The 15,965-nt window shown below is 51.4% G+C and overlaps 1 protein-coding gene across 3 annotated transcripts in view; it reads right to left on the reverse strand.

The window, feature by feature from the left end:
* SLIT3 (slit guidance ligand 3) overlaps positions 1–15,965 on the reverse strand; it is a 610,825-nt gene that overhangs the window by 66,527 nt on the left and 528,333 nt on the right. For all 3 annotated transcript variants that reach the window (XM_064480085.1, XM_031438258.2, XM_064480086.1), the window contains exons 16-20: positions 15,198–15,272; positions 7,655–7,798; positions 6,732–6,875; positions 3,814–3,977; positions 2,633–2,765 (exon numbers count right to left, since the gene is read on the reverse strand). In XM_064480085.1, the coding sequence (XP_064336155.1) occupies positions 2,633–2,765; positions 3,814–3,977; positions 6,732–6,875; positions 7,655–7,798; positions 15,198–15,272 (660 nt within the window). The remainder of the gene's footprint in view (positions 1–2,632; positions 2,766–3,813; positions 3,978–6,731; positions 6,876–7,654; positions 7,799–15,197; positions 15,273–15,965) is intronic.

Genomic DNA, 15,965 nt, shown 5'->3' on the forward strand with positions numbered 1-15,965 from the left:
CACTTCACCCAGAACCGCATATCCCAACAGAGGGAGTGCTGAAGCAGGTATAAAAATCCAGCTTCTTCCACATTTGTAAAAACATAATGTCACGCTTCTCCATTACATTCCTTTTGGTTTGTTTTTCATAAAAGTGTGCTTTTTATAGAAACATGCGATGAGTACACTATCGTCACATCTAAATAAATTAACATATATTTAAAATTTTTCTCAGCTGTAGTCTCCAATATGGTATCAATAGATCACACTCACATAGACCAAAGTTCTTAGAGTCCTCAATGCTTTTGAAAAACATAAAGGGGTCTCGAGACCCCGAAGTGTAAGAACTTCTGGAAAAACTGCCAAGAGCATGGGATTCGGGGTCAGACTAAACTGCTCTCTGACCCTAACTGGGCTGCTTACCAAAGGTACGACTTGGGAGGTGGCTTTTACTTCTCTGAAAGTTCCTCATCACTGAAAGCAGGTCAGTGGCACCGTGGCCCTGCTTTTATTTTTTACTGAGGGTTGGTTGATGTACAATATTGTACTAGTTTCAGGCGTACAACGCAGTGATTCAGTATTTCTGTAGATTATACTCCATTTAAAGTTATTATAAACTCTCGGCTATGTTCCCTGTGCTGGACAGTGTATCCTTGTAGCTTGTTTATTTTATACATGGTAGTTTGTACCTCTTAATTCCCTTCCTCTCTCTTGCCCCTCCTCTGTCTTCTCTCCGCTAGTAACCACTAGTTTGTTCTCTGTATCTGTGAGTCTGTCTCTGTTTTGTTATATTCATTCGTTTTATTTTTCAGATTCCACATATAAGCGATAACACAGAGTACGTGTCTTTCTCCGTCTGACTTATTTCACTAAGCGTAAGACCCTCCGGGTCCATCCACGTTCTGCCAAATGGCCTACTTCAATGACAACTTGGGGGAACTGAATGAGCAAATGTGAGTAAAGCAAGTCTCTGTGTGGCCCGACTCACCCAAGAAGAGACTGTGGATGGCAGACCCCCAGAGGGAAGGGCCGTGGAAGGTCTGCAGAGGGCTGCCTGGAGGAAAAACCACCGCCCCCTGGAGGGCACTGCCTTGCTCTCTCGTGCTGGCTCAGGACTCCCACACCCAGCCCTTTGGAGAAATGCTATGTAACTTTGTTTTTCCTCCTGCTCAGTGAATTAAACTTAATTTTGTTTTGTAAGTTGGCAACTCTGCCTGAGATAACTAATGATGCCTGAGGGAGCTGGAAAGCCAGCGTTGGAAACACTGACTCTGGACTCGGCCAATGTTCCTGAACCAGAGGCCTCCGATCCGTCATTCTCTGGGTCTGCCAGCTTTCACTTCTCTGGCATCTATTTCCCTGTCTCCCTCCACCCTTCCCAGGCACTCCTTCTCCCCTCCAGGAGATGGTTTGGAGACAGAGGGCTGCTCTCCTTGGCGAGCTTTGGAACAAATGTCTGGCCGAGAAAAGCACCACCATTTCCAAAACAGGAAACCAGGTCTCCTCCCAAAGCTCTGAAGTTTACTTTATAATTAAGGCCAATTATCTTTACTTCAATCTCTATTTCGTGAGTTTTTTTGGGGGAAAAGCATCTGTGGGCCCGTTTTCATGGCACTTTCTTCTCTTTGACAGGTGCCACTTGGTACTCAATTAGCCCAGGGAGGAGGCGGGTACCTGGGTCATTTTCTGCAGCCCCCACCCCACACGCAGCCTGGCCGGGGAAAGGGCATGGATCTCACTGAACTACGAGGATTTGCTCATACTGATCACCAAGAGGCATGGCCCCACCCCAAACCCAGGGCTGACAGAAACTTTTTAGTGTGTATCAAGACCTTCCTTCCTGTCCTTGGGCTGGCAGCCCTGGTTACCGCCTTACTGATTGTCAGGAGATGCCAGGAGCCACAACACACACCCAGGAAGCCCTCAGCTGTTGCAGACAAGGGCACACTCAGGTTCCACCCCAGGAGGTACGAGCAGAGCTGGTCAGAGAAAGGCTCCCTGGAGGGGAGTGTCTGGGTGGAATCTGTTGCTTGTGTCTAAGGGCATGTGCTCAGCTGGCCCAGAGGTGGGGGTGTGCCTGGGGTCTGCGCAGAGAGTGGAAACTTGAGATGTGGAGGTGGCATGGAGTGGATCTCCCTGCCTGAGCGGCCCCTCTGAGTTTCCACCAGTCCCACTCGGGGCTCTGCTGGCTCCCAGCACTCGGCATTTGCTCAGGCAGCCTCCCTCCTTCTCATTATCTGCTCCTCAACCTTTAGACCCCAACTCTGTCTTCACCCATCAGAGCAGCTTTCTCCCATCTCCACATTGAAGTCAAATCTCCCTACTTTCAGATGTCACAGAAACCTCGGTCCTCTTCTTTGTAGCACTTGTCATGTTATGTGTGCTTCTGAGATGAGCGAATGTCTACCTTCCCCTGTAAACCGTGAGCCCACGAGTGCAGGGGTCACGCCTGTTTCACTCACCATCTCCCCAGTGCTAGCAGGGTACCTGACACCCCGTGTGTAAGATGCTGCCTGCCCTCGCTGAGGCTCTGACGCCCCCTTGCTGGGACCCATTCAGGCAGGGCATCCCCAGGCCGTCTTGGTTGCAGCGGTGAAATGTGACGAATGCTGGTGGTGGTGGGGTTCCAGGGGTCAGTGTGGGGGTTACTTACAGCTCGGTCACGTCCTTGGGGATGCCTTTGGGGAGGGTGCGGAGCCCCCTGTTGCTGCATCGCACCACCGTCTCCACGCAGGTGCACTGCTCGGGGCAGCGCGGGCCCAGTTGGCAGCTGCTCTCATCATTGCCTGTGGAGAGCCCTGGGGTGAGCGTGGTGGGAGGCAACCCCACCCGGAGGGCACGAGGCCGGCCCTGACTCAGCTGTCTGCGGTAACGGGGAACCCTCTGCTTTGAGCCAGAACCTGGAATAAGGAGCCTGCTGGTCTCATCCATGGTTGGAGGGGAAAGAAGAATAGAACAGAGCTGTCTGCCTTCTACCACATGTAACACAGAACAAAGATGCTAAAAACCTGATTAACCAGATACTAGACAGGGAAGAGGTCATGGTTAACTGGATCAGGAATAAGCCAAACTGACTGAAGTGCGGGTCAGAGCCCTGTCTATTCCCTTCCCCTTTCTCCTCCCTTTCTCCACTCCTTTCACTATACAATCCCTCTGAGGGTGGTGAATGTGTCGCCAGACCTCATTATACCTGAACCTCAGGTAATCCAAAAACCAGTTCATCCGCCTCTATATAACCTATAGTTGACCAAGTAAAAATCGTGCTGGCCTGAATGTACGCAAACAAATAAGCCATCTGGAATCCTAACAGTCAAAGCCTTGGATCTTCAGGTGTTTGTACCACCTACCCAATGACAGGAATTTCCCAGAAGCTCATTTTGAAGTCTATTTCTCATTAGCACAAATTCTGGGCCTCATGATAATGCAGGTAGGAAAACTGAGCCCAGGGGATCACATATACAGCTGTGTAGGTTGCACACTGCACAAGGGTGTGGCATTATCTTATGGGCACCAACCTCACTGTGGATATGGCAGATTAGGAAATTTGGTACAACAGTGTTTTCATAGCTTGTTTTAACAAAAGCACTATATGAGGGCAGATTTCTGCCTGATGGAAGTAAAATGTCTGTATAAAGAGGCACCAGTTCTTAATTTGCACAAGGGAGCCTGCCCTTCAGGGCTCCAGCTTCACACCTGAGTGCAGAGGAGAATCAGATCTCAGGACGTCCTGATCTTCAGTCACCGCCTCTATCTCCCCTCTCTTGTAGCTTCCTCGCCTCCCCCAGGTACTGCACCTCCCCACCCCACCCCCCGCCCTGCCCCCAGCCTTCTCACCTTCACAGGTGAAGTCCTGGATGGCCACGTCCTGGATGGGAATCTCCTTGAGGAAGAATGGCTTCTGGCACCGGGGGTTCCCGCTTACGATCCGCCTCTTCCTCAGCCACTTGCCGAGCCAGGCCAGGTGGCAGTTGCAGTTGAAGGGGTTGGCCAGCAGGTTTCTGGGAGGAGAGAAGGGCCCTGTGAGTAGTTCGCCTTGACTTCTGTCCCGTGGGAGCTGGCCCTGGGCTCTGAGTCTGCAAGCAGAGACGCAGCACTCCGGCAGGCAGCTCTGCTCCGGGTTCCGTGGAAAGAGGAAGGAGGTCTGGGAAAGCGAAGGACGACTCCCCGCTAAAACCCCAATGCAGTCTTTGCGAGGGTCTCAGTCTGAACCTCCGCGGATGGACATGCCCGGGTCTACCTCCGCGGACGGAGAATTCAGGGTCTCCCAGCACATCCGCCCTCGTTAGATGAGCTCCAGCTGCGGCAACCGCCTCGCTTCCTCCGCGGGGATTTTCTTACCCTTCGAGCCTTCACACGCGCTCTACCTCCTGCCTGGGGTGAACCTCTCTACTGTGTGCCTGGCTGGCCCCTCCTCATCCTTCGGCTCTCAGCTTAAATGACCATCCCCAAAGAAGGGAAATGAGCAGCCCCTGTCCCGTTCTGCCCCCTCGGCCGCCTCCATCTCCTCCACTGCACCCATCGGAGCCTGTCATGCCTCCCTCCCTGGACTCAGCTCCGCGAGGGGAGGGACCGGGTCTGGCTGTCCCTCTGTGTCTCCAGGAACTAGCAGGACCTCAGCACAGGCACGTCATACATCTCTTTTGGACGCGCTGACTGGGCTGATGAGGGGTGAGGGCAGCTACCACTTTGGGGGGTTTCCTAGAGGACTGGCCCCAAACTAAGCACTTTACAAATCCGTCCTCTCATTCAAGGGAGGAGGGGACATTGTTCTCGTTTCACAAATGACGAACGTAAAGCTTAGGGAGGTTCCAGGAGAGGGCCGGAGAGCCCTTGGCGGGGCTGCGGTACGACGCGGTGAGTAAGAGCTGGGGCTCAGACATTCCTGGGGGCGAATGTGGCTCTGACACTCAGTAGCCCCGTGAGAAGGTGGGCAAGTTCCTTCTCCCGTCAGAGCTGGTCCCTTCATGCACTGTGACTCTACCCTTCTAGGCATCTTTTGTGTCTTTGGATTCCCAGTGTGGAGGCACCTGGGAGACGTGAAAAAGTGGGCTAAAATAAAGCAACCCGCTGGCGCCCATTCCTAACCCACTGCCCTCCATTCATTCACCTCTGTTTATTCAGCAGTTCAATAGGGGGCATTTACTTAGTGCCAGGCACTGATGTAGGCATTGAGGATACAGCAGTGAACGGAACAGTCTTACATCCCTGTCCTTCTGGAGCTTATATTCTGGCTGATGGGAAGCAGACGATACGTACTTAACAACAAAAATGTTGTAATAGTATGTTAGGAATGGTCCGTGCTAGGGAACACACTAGAAGAGCAGGGCCAGAGGAACGGGGGTGATGGCAGATGGGTGGAATAGGGGTGAGGCAACTGACATTTGAGATAACGGAAGGAGGGGAGGGAATCAGGGGAAGGGCTTTCCAGGAACTGGGAACAGCCCGTGCAAAGTTCTAAGGTGGGAGTGGGCCGGGGTGTGGGCAGAGCAGTGAGGAGGCTGGTGGGGCTGGCATTGAGGGACTAGATGGCGTGGGGCCTCTAGGACATTCTGTAACTTTGGCTTTTACTCCCAGTGAGGTGGGTGTACGGGAGCATGACCACGGGCAGCAACGGGAGACCGCAACAGCCTTTCTTTTCTGTCTTCCAAAGGGTCTTTGGGGAAAGCAAGAGAGGGGGAAATGAACCAGCAACCAAGGGTAACAGAGCCACATGGAAACACTATGAGTAACCATGAAACCTAACATGTCTTGAGTACTTTCATTTTATATTTTACAAATATTTTTTTCTTTTGGGTTTTATTTTATTTTTTAAATGGAGGTACTGGGGATTGAACCCAGGACCTCGTGCATGCTAAGCATGCTCTCTACCACTGAGCTATGTCCTCCCACGACGTTTTACAAATATCAACAGATTCAGTCCTCATGTAACAATCCTATGAGGTAGATTATGAGAAGGAACAGTTAAAGCACAGAGAGGTGAAGTAACTCTTCCAAGGTCACACAGCTAACAAGAGTAGAGCCAGGATCTGAACCCAGAAAATTTGGCTCTAGAGCCCAGAGTTTAACCATTATTTTAAACAGCCTCCCTTCCCAATACAGTGAATTACGTGGGCAGGAACACTCCTTTAGGCGTCCAGAAAGCTAGATTCTAACTTGTTCTGACACACATTGAAGAAGCCAGTGACATCATTTAAAAACCCGTCAGATCACGTTGCTGGCCTGCTTAAAACCTTCAGTGGCTTCCTGATATGCTTTGGATGAAGGCCAAAATGGCCCGCAGCAGCCCCACAGCCTGGCCTTGGCTTCCCCTCCAGCCTCGCCCACTGTGTACTATGACCACGTTGGACTTTGCTCAGTCCTGCATATCTGCTCTGCTTTAACCCACCACAGCCCTTTTCACATGTTCTTCCCGCTGAAGGAAATGCACCTCCTGCTTTCTTGAACAAGCTAACTCCCACTCACCTTCCAGAACATAGCTCCACTGTTCCTCCCCAAAGCCTATGGTATGTTTTCAAATCACCGTGGACCTCCCTTCTGTGGCAACTCACTATGCTGTGAGCTCCAGGAAGGAGGGCCCACATTTGTAAAAGCTCCACACCAAAAGATGGCTGGCACATGGAGGGAGCCTGACAAATGCTGAAGTTGACAGATGGGTAGATGACCTCGGGCCACAGATAGCAGGGCGCTGCGAGGGGCAAAGTTTGCAGGAGAGGAGCCCAGAGTGTGTGCACTGTGGGTCCAGGAGGACTTACATGGTGGACAGGGAGACAAGCGTGGTGAAGGCTCCAGGGGTGATGGTGCTGATCCGGTTGTCGTAGAGGGACAGCAGCCTCACCGAACTCAGGCCAGCAAAAGTGTCATTGCTCACACAGCTGATCAGGTTACTCCTCAGCATCCTGCAGGGAGAGGGGTGGGCTCAGCCAGCACAGGCGTTGTCCTTTCACTTCCATGACAGTGCCACAGTGGGGGGGGGGGGGGGTGTGCGCGCGCGCGCGCGCGTGTGTGTGTGTAGTTTTGCCCACTCCATGCCCAGACCAGTTATGTCTCTGAGGTCTGTCCTGTGACAGCAGAGCCTGGGTCCCCACTGAGGCTACCTGTAAACGTGGACGTACATTTTTGGCTGTGCACACTTTATTTATAGTAGGAGCAGGTGTTGTGTGTGTGTGTACTTGTATATTGTATGATGGTTAGTATATGCATGTATATTTCTGCAAGGAGAAGGGAGAATCAAGATGTGTTTGTGGACATCAGCTTATGTGCGTGTGTGTGTGTGTGTGTGTGCTTGTGTAAGCACACTCTTGTTTGTGTATGTGTTTATCTACAACTTGCACGTGTGTCTGTATGTCATTTTTATGTACAAGTGTAGTATCTATGTGGGTAAATGTGTGAGTGTGTGCCTTTATCAGTGTATTTCTGGCATGAATCTATGTATATATTAGGGCAAGTGTCTTTAGGGGTGTGTGTGCATGTTGAGGGGTGCTTAGCATGCTAAGTTCTTTCCCATCCAGGGCTGGGATATGTCTACCGTCTCTCTGGCTCCAGGAAGGAAGGGATTCAGCAGGCCAGGACAGTGTCAGGCCCAGTCTGCTGCCTGCCAGCCCTCACAGTCCCTCTCCGGGGCCCCTGCCCTCGCACCTCCCTCCCTCAGGGCCTTGGTCCAGGCCCCGGCACTTACAAGGTCTTGAGGCCGCTGAGGCCACGGAACATGCGCCCGTGCACCGTCTCCAGCTGGTTCCCCGTCAGCATCAGCTCCTGCACGCTGGCCGCTCCGTCAAAGGCACCCTCTCTCATCTCCTTGATTTTATTGTTACTCAAGTTTCTAGAAGGAGGGGACGGAATGGGTCAGGACACAGGGTGGGAATCCCTAGTCCTGCAGCCATCTGGGTACTCTCAGGCGCCTCCTGGACTGGGCCTGGCTGATGGGGACCTTCAGAACCTGTGCCCATGGGACGGGGGACCCCAGCACCACGTGGAGGGGAGGCTACCTTTGCGAAATAGACTGTGTAGCGTTTGAAGTCTTTTCAGTATGATGATCTTTTCAACGCCCTGGGGGCCGGCAGATTTAAAGCAGTGGTTCTCAGACTCATTTTCCCTCTTTTGCAGATGCTCTCACTAAGCAGTGATTCTCAGGAGGAGAGCAGGGGGGAAATATAAAGTATGCCTGCTCCCCGTGGGGGCGCAGGTGGGGCATTTGTAGACCCTGCAGCTCCCAGCTGAGATCCCGGATATAAATGGACACTTTCCAGTTACTACTTTTTTGAGCAGTTACCACGGGAGGGGTTTGACCAACAGAATCGCATCAAATCCTCAAAACAATGCCTATCAGATGGGTACTGTTTTTTGTCATTGTCCTGTTTAACGGACTAGGTGACTGAGGTTCAGACAGATTAAGTCTGAACAGCTGATAGACCTGGGACTGCAGCCAGGCTTTCGGGCACACAGAAAGGCCTCCAGGGAACCGCCTTTCCTTACTGAATGTTCCTGTGGTGACGTGGATGCTCCCCCCTGCCATGACGGCTCTGCAGAACTCGGGGTCTGGGACACTGTTTCCCTAAGAGGGCTGCGTCCTATCAAGCCTGGTGCTGCCACCCCGATTCTGCCCTTGACCTCTGAGAGCTGGATCTCCCCTCCGATGCCCAACTGCCACGCACAGGCACACAGGAGATCTGAACAGTGCGCAGGGCTGCAGAGCTATTGCTGCTGTGAGTTCCCGGGCTCTCCTTGGCAGGCAAGGGGTGGGGAACCTCCCCAAACCACCCGGATGTCCAGCTCTGAAAGGCAGCCCAGGCTGGCTGGCTGGAGTGGAAAGTGACGCTGTTTCCCCAAGCAGAGGGATGAATCCAGACTCCCCAGCAGACAGCCTGGGGGGCCGTGTCCTGTCAAGCAGAGATCTGCAGGTGGAGACAGGACTGTTAACTCGCTGAGCTTGTTAGAACTGAGGCTCACCAGAGATGGACCCGCTGGCCCATTTTACTACACAGCAGACTGAGGCCCAGGGAAGGGAGGGCACTGCTCCTGGTCACAGAGCTCTGGAGGGGATACAGCACCACATGGGTCCCTGGGACTTTTGCTTCTCTCAGGTGCCCTCCTTGCTGACCTTTGGGCTGACCCACAGCCACCTCAGGGGTGAAGCCTTCTAGAGGGATGGTTCAGAGCGATTGATGGAGCTGGGCACCCAATGGCTCAGTGCAGCAAAGAAGAGGCTGAGTCTTCAAGGGGCAGCCACGCCCACACCTGTGGGCAGGTGACGAGGAGACAGTCCCACCCTTGCACTGATGGCTGCCTCTCTGCTCCTGGCCATGGCCTTCCTCTCCTCCCACTTCCACCCTGCCAACCAAGGAAATAGGGGCAAATACTTCTCAGGATCCTCCCCCCAAGATCTGAGAGCTGGGAGACTCTCAAACTGAATTTCTGCTCCGTCTGACTCTCCTTAAACTCAGCTGGTTTTCTTATAAATCCTGGTAGCTCCGGTCTGGGATAACCCGGGAATGAAGGTAATACACAGGAGAGACTGCAAATTACCCCCAAATTAGACATAGGGGGAGAGATAAAGGCCTTCCCAGTAGCTATAACTCATCCAAATGCTGGAGCTTCCCCTCCGGCTCCAGAGTTAGGCTTCTTGGGGAACATGGGACGGGGCAGTGACAATGAGTTACAGCGGCTATGAAGTGGGAGGGTCCCATTTCCTGACATCTGTTTCTTTAAATGAGCAAAATTAACATCACATGACTGTAAGGTTTGTGGATCGGATTTCCTCAGGCTGGAAGAATGGAAAACATAAGGAGAGTGAAAAAGGGGGATAGAATTTTCCAGAAGACCAGGCTGCTGCTCTCTCTCCATTCATCAAAGCACTGCGCAAAACGGCAGGCAGCTCGGGCTGGAGGCCAGAGAGAGCGAGCAGTTTGGCGCAAGCGCTCCGGAGACAGAACCAGTGCATCAGGGTTTCGAAAGGGCTCCATCTTATTCTCAGAGCAGTACCTTCCTGAAAGATGTCCCAGAGTCCAGGAAACCCCTAAATGCAAACCTAGGGCCATGCAGGAAGCTTCTCTCCACCTGAAGGCTTACTGCTTCATCATGACTTTGGCTCCAGGGAGAATGGTGGTCTGATACCTGAAAGGACCCACCCTCAGAAACTCCCACCCCGGGCCCAGGGTTGGTTCAGAGCGGTCAGGGGCAGGACAAACCCAGTGCTTGGCTGCACTGCCTCCGTAAGATGGTGGGCGTCCCTTTCAGACCCTGTTCTCATCTTCCCAAGAAACGCCAAGGCTGGGGGATTCATCTCTGGAAAGCCTGAGTCTGAGGCGGCAAGACTCAGCCTCTTCCAGGTCCGTCTCTTCAGGTTTGGGGGACAGCCTGTAAACTCCGTCTGGCGACGGGAAGGTGCCTGGCATCATCCTGTTTAAAGCCCAGCCCTAGGTGGAGGTGCAGTGAGGAGAGAGCTGGGTGGATTTTTCTGGAAACCAAGGATACCACATCATGATTGAGCAGCATTCCAGTACTGTCAGGTCGGGGACGTCCTATCCACATCCTTACAGACCTTTCCCTCCTCCTGAGGTGGAAATTCTATTTCAAGCTGGGGGCTGTAAACTCAAAGGTCCACATGGTCCAGGCAGGTGACTTAAAGCCGGAAGCAAGCCCAGTGGAGGTGACAGCGATCAGGAAAGCATGTGTCCCAGCTAAGGGCGCAGCTCCTCAGCTCAGCTAAAATGGAGCCGTTTGGGAACATGGGATGTTTTGCCAGACCTTCTGATTTTCCAAAAGATGCCAGAAATCCACTTTTATTTTTCCGTGAAAACTCATGATTTTTAAAAGTGGGCGATGACTTATTATTAAAAACGCAACCACTGCCAACAAATCCACGCAGGTGTACCCAATTTTGGCTAGAGGGCTGCCAGGTGTCAGCTTCTGCTTGAGATGCTCCTTCAGTGTGAGAAGTGACCTGGAAGTTCACTGAGAAAGGCTGCGACCCCACTCTGAATGTGAGGTCACTTGAAAAGCCGCCTTGAGTCACCAGAGTCCTAATAACCCTTGTGGGGAACAGCTCATACCTTTTTTTTTTTCATCTCTTATCACAAGTGATACTCATGGAAATCTCATGATTCCAACACGACACAAAAGGGCACAGCAGAGTCCAAACTCCTTGCCCCGTATTCCCTCTCCTTGCCCTTGAGCCCCATCAGGGTACTACTGTCCAGACTGGAGCCTTAGGGCCCTGGCCCCACAGTCTGTGGGGAAGCTGAGCAGACTCAGTCTCAGGCACCACTGGCTTTCACCACACTGATGGGCAGAAATCCAGCTGACCGACCACCTCCATAGGGGTGTAGAGGTGGTGATGGGTCCCAGCACATAAGGACCATTTACTTAACAAAATGAGTTGCCATCAAGTTATTTTAAGTAAGTGGTTGCAGCTGGCGGTCTTTGGGACCAGATCTGCCCTACTGGGACATTTGCTTGGTTGGCTCGTATAAATATATGGATTTAGGCACACTTATGTGCACACATGCATTCACTGCCTTCAGATAGAGCATGCATGTGCTCCCCAGCTAATCTGCACTGTCACCACTCCTGGCTCCTGGCTCTGCCGCTTAATTTTTAATCTTGGACAAGTTACTTTCTCTGTTTCAGTCTCCTCATTTACAAAATGAAGCAATCTCAGAGCTTCTTTGTTTTTCTTGGTGAGGAGTAAATGAATTAGTATCAGTACAGTCTGGCACAGAGTAAAGTGTTTGGTAACTGTTAGTAGCCATTATTATTGTTGGTGTTAGAACTGCCTTGCACCCATCCCCTTTCCACAGGGGGTCCTGAGAGTATGTGAGCCTGCAACTCCTGTTTTAAATATATAACCATCCATCACCTCACACCAGTCAGAATGGTCATCATTAAAAAGCCCACGAATGATAAATGCTGGAAAGGGTGTGGAGAAAAGGGAACCTTCCTACACTGTTGATGGAAATGTAATTTGGTGCAGCCATTATGGAAAACAGTATGGAGATTCCTTAAAAAAATAAAAACAGAGTTATCATATGACCCAGCAATCCTATTCCTGGGCATGTATCTGGAGAAAACTCCAATTTGAAAAGATACATGCACCCCTATGTTCATAGCAGCACTATTTACAATAGCCAAGACATAGAAGCAATCTAAATGTCCATCAACAGATGACTGGATAAAGAAGTGGTGGTATATTTATACAATGGAATACTACTCAGCCATAAAAAAGAATAAAATAATGCCACTGGCAGCAATATGGATGGACCTAGAGATCATCCTACTAAGTGAAGTAAGTCAGAAAGAGAAAGAAAAATACCATAGGATACCACTCATATGTGGAATCTAAAAAAGAAAAAAAAAAGGGACACGAATGAACTCATCTACCAAACAGAGACAGACTCCCAGCCACAGAAAACAAACTTATGGTTACCAAAGGGGAAAGAAGGGTGGGATAAGTTTGCAGTTTGGGATCTGCAGATACAAACTACTGTTTTAGATAAACAACAAGGTCTTACTGTACAGCACATGGAACTATATGCAATAGCTTGTAATAACCTATAATGAGAAAGAATATACATATATGTACAACTGAATCACTGTGCTGTACATTAGAAAATAATGCAACATTGTAAATCAACTATACTTCATTAATATATATATATATATATAACCATCTACTCTGGGTTGCTCAACCTTTATTTCCTCTTTCTGTCTTCCAGCACCTTCTCACCACAGTCCCCTTATCTCTTATACTTACTTCTGATCCTCACCATAACTTACAAGACAGGTGGATTTATTTCTATTCAGCAAATCATGAAACTGAGGCCCAGAGGCACAGAGGCTGAGGGCATTTCTCAGGTCACCCGGCAGGGGAGGCACAGAGCTGAACTCAGAACAAATGCAAGTCTGCCTGTTCTTCCCTCACGCCTGGATTTCTGGCCGCGCTCGTGAGGGGAGTATTTGGCATCCCTGACTGCATCCCAGCGTGGCAAACGCTAGGATGAACGGAGTGGTAGCATCCCCTTTGGATGAGAACTGGGCCTGCATTTGGCCACAGGCCCCACCACTCCCTTTTATCGCTTGGATGCTGAAGCTAGGAGTTGGTTACCACTTATCACTGTGTTTGTGCTGTTGTTTTTCTTACTGTCCAGACAGAGTTCTCCGTAGTCAGGTCAAAAGTGGGAAGATGAAAAACTCAGAGTGCCTGAGTTTCACCTAAAATGGGAGAGTGCATACTTCTTTATGGAGGCAAAGACTACTTGAGCCTATTTACTCTGCAAATATGCACTTGGCCGGCTTTACTTGTTTTAATACCTGCCTTATCTCCATATGCATGCAAGTTTCTGTTTTGAGGTTAAAAAAAAAGTGTGCATTTCCTGAGGTTGACTTTGAAAGGATGTCTCCTGGCAGGTGATGGGTGATGTCTGTGCTAGAGGTAGGCTTGACCACATGGACCGCCACGATCCTTACCAGACCCCACCTGTGTTCCTCCCTCCACTGCCCCTTCAGAATGCTTGCCACTGCCCCCAGGTGCAGAGCCGTCCCTGAGGCCATAGCCAAGGTGGTGGCTGCGAGCAGGCAGGGAGGGAGAAAGCCCGGATAGCACTAACGTGATCTAGACGCTGCCCAGGGCAGGGGAAGGTCTCTCTCCTTGCAGGGGACTGATGGGTAGCAGAGTGGAGAGCAAGACAAAACAAGGGTTACAAGATGAGTTAGTGACACTGAGTCACTGCTCCTAGGGGAAATACGGGGTTAGGTTCCTGTGAGCGCCTGGTCACGGCATTTTGTCAACAGATCAATACATAACCTTGTTTGCTGCGTGTTTCTGTTTAAAGACATCTTATTGGATATATATTGTTGGTGTACTTATATTGCACACACAGCCAACAGCACTGTGACTCTTGCCTGAACAAAGCTTACGCAACACATATTTGCTCTGTAAGGCACCTCGCAGCCTTCTTAGGCTTACGGTCACTAGACAGCCGGTCAGCACAAGGCTTTGGGACCGTTTTAAGTAGTGAAATCACCAACAAAAGCACAAACATGGGAAAAAAAGATGTGGCACTAAATATGCTGCAGATTGGACACTTGTTTGCAGTCTGAGAGCTGAAACAAAAAAAAATCAAAGCCAAGTGTGGCCTTGTTCTATTTCGGTTGGGGACGTGCGTGGAGGGCAACTCAAATATTTTTCTGCTCTGTCCATGTTTATGAATGAGCAGGAAAACACGGCGAGTATTGGATTTGAGATTACGAATAAATGTTAGCGAGTAGGCCAATCAGCAAATATGGGATCCGTGAATAATAGGCTTGACCGAATTCCCTTTGTTCCAGAGGTAGACCCAAACTGCGGGGCTGGGAGACGTGGAGGAGGGGGTGGGGGTGGGGAGCACGGTCAAGGAGAAGGGAACTAGATGGTAAAGAGCCCTGTGCTCTGCTGGGGCACCCGGGAAGGGAAGAGGAGAAGGGAACAAGCCAGCTGCACCCCAGTGTGATTTCAGCAGAAGCCGAGTCTAGATACCAGGTCCAACATTTACTGGCTGTGTGATCTCAGGGAAGTCATGGAACCTCTCTGAGCCCTGCTGGCTTCCTCATCCACACAAAGGGGAACATTAAGCTAGGTGGGTGTGCGGGGCTCGAATGAGGCAGGGAACACGGCCTCTGCTCTCAGAGCTCAGAACCTCATCTTTATGACTTGGCTAAACTCCTAGGCAAGGAGAGGGTTACGATGACAGGCAGCCCTGGTGGTGGAAAAGCCAATATAAGCACATGGGCCTTTGCCTGAGTACAAGCTCTGCTCAGACCCAGGGACACAGAGGTTGAAGCTCAGTGCGTGAGGCAACCGGCATTTCTGCTCCAACGTGCCTCACCAATGCAGAGGCCTTCAGAGTCCAGGTAAAAACAGACCTTCTAACTGTCATCTCCTAAGAATTACTAAGTAGTCACATGCACCCTTGACCCCTGTGTCCCATTGCTGGTCCTTACCTGAGTCCCCGCTACCACACTGGGGGTGGGGTGGGGGACCAGAGCAGAGGGGGCATGGGGCAAGGGTCAGGGACGGTGCAGAATGCACACCCTGTCTCCGCACGGCCCTGCCTTTGTGTCCCGCTTCCCAGGACATGCCCACGGCAGGGCTCAGGGGAGACAGAGAGGGGCCGGAGAGGAGGGAGAGGGAGCCACCTGGGCCCTGGCATTCTGCTCCATCTGCCGAGCTCCCGAGGCTGACTTACATTTTCCGCAGGTTGGGCAGCTTCTTGAAGATACCGGTAGCCTCCAGAACAGATACCTCATTGTCGTTGAGTCGCCTACGTGGGAAGCAAGCAGAGGCGGCAGTAGGTTAGCTGCGGATGGGGCGCCACCTCCACAGGCCCCCAGGCCCCCATGGCTTCAGCTGAGATGCCGCTGGGACCTCACACTCGGCCCAGGGCAGTAGCTCTGCAGACACTCCCAGTGCGTCTCAGTGACAAGGGGAGTGTGCCAAGGGGCGGGATGGGAGCCCAGGCTCCTCTGCCTGGAGGAAGCCCCCCGATGAGGGCAGATTCAACATTCTGAGTACTCAGCACTCCAACAACCCAGGCCCAATGATCTGCCTTCATTTTGCAGGGGTACCAATGACAACTTAAGACTCCCAGGTTCATCCACCTCTCCAAGCCACTGGGCTCTTTCCTGATCATGGCCCCTCTGCTAAGGGCAGCGCAAAGACTCTGTGCCCAACGTTCATACGAGAGCAGGCAGAGAAGGAGACCAAAAAGGCTGTGCCCTGCCGTGATTTGTAAAGTCAAAGAGAAAAATAACAATCATAATAAAGACCAGCATCATTTACACAGAGTTTACTCCGCACCAGGATTCGAGATGAAGTCTGCGCTTGCATTCTCTTACTTCAACCTTCCAAACCCCCATGGGGGGGCACGTACCGTCACCTCCATTCTCAGCTCAGGCGCTGACGCTCAGATCTGAGGAGCGACTTGCCCAGTCTCAGGAAAACTGGGGAAGACAGG

The sequence above is a fragment of the Camelus dromedarius genome, chromosome 27, assembly GCF_036321535.1.
Source record: "Camelus dromedarius isolate mCamDro1 chromosome 27, mCamDro1.pat, whole genome shotgun sequence".
NCBI classification, from domain to species: domain Eukaryota; kingdom Metazoa; phylum Chordata; class Mammalia; order Artiodactyla; family Camelidae; genus Camelus; species Camelus dromedarius.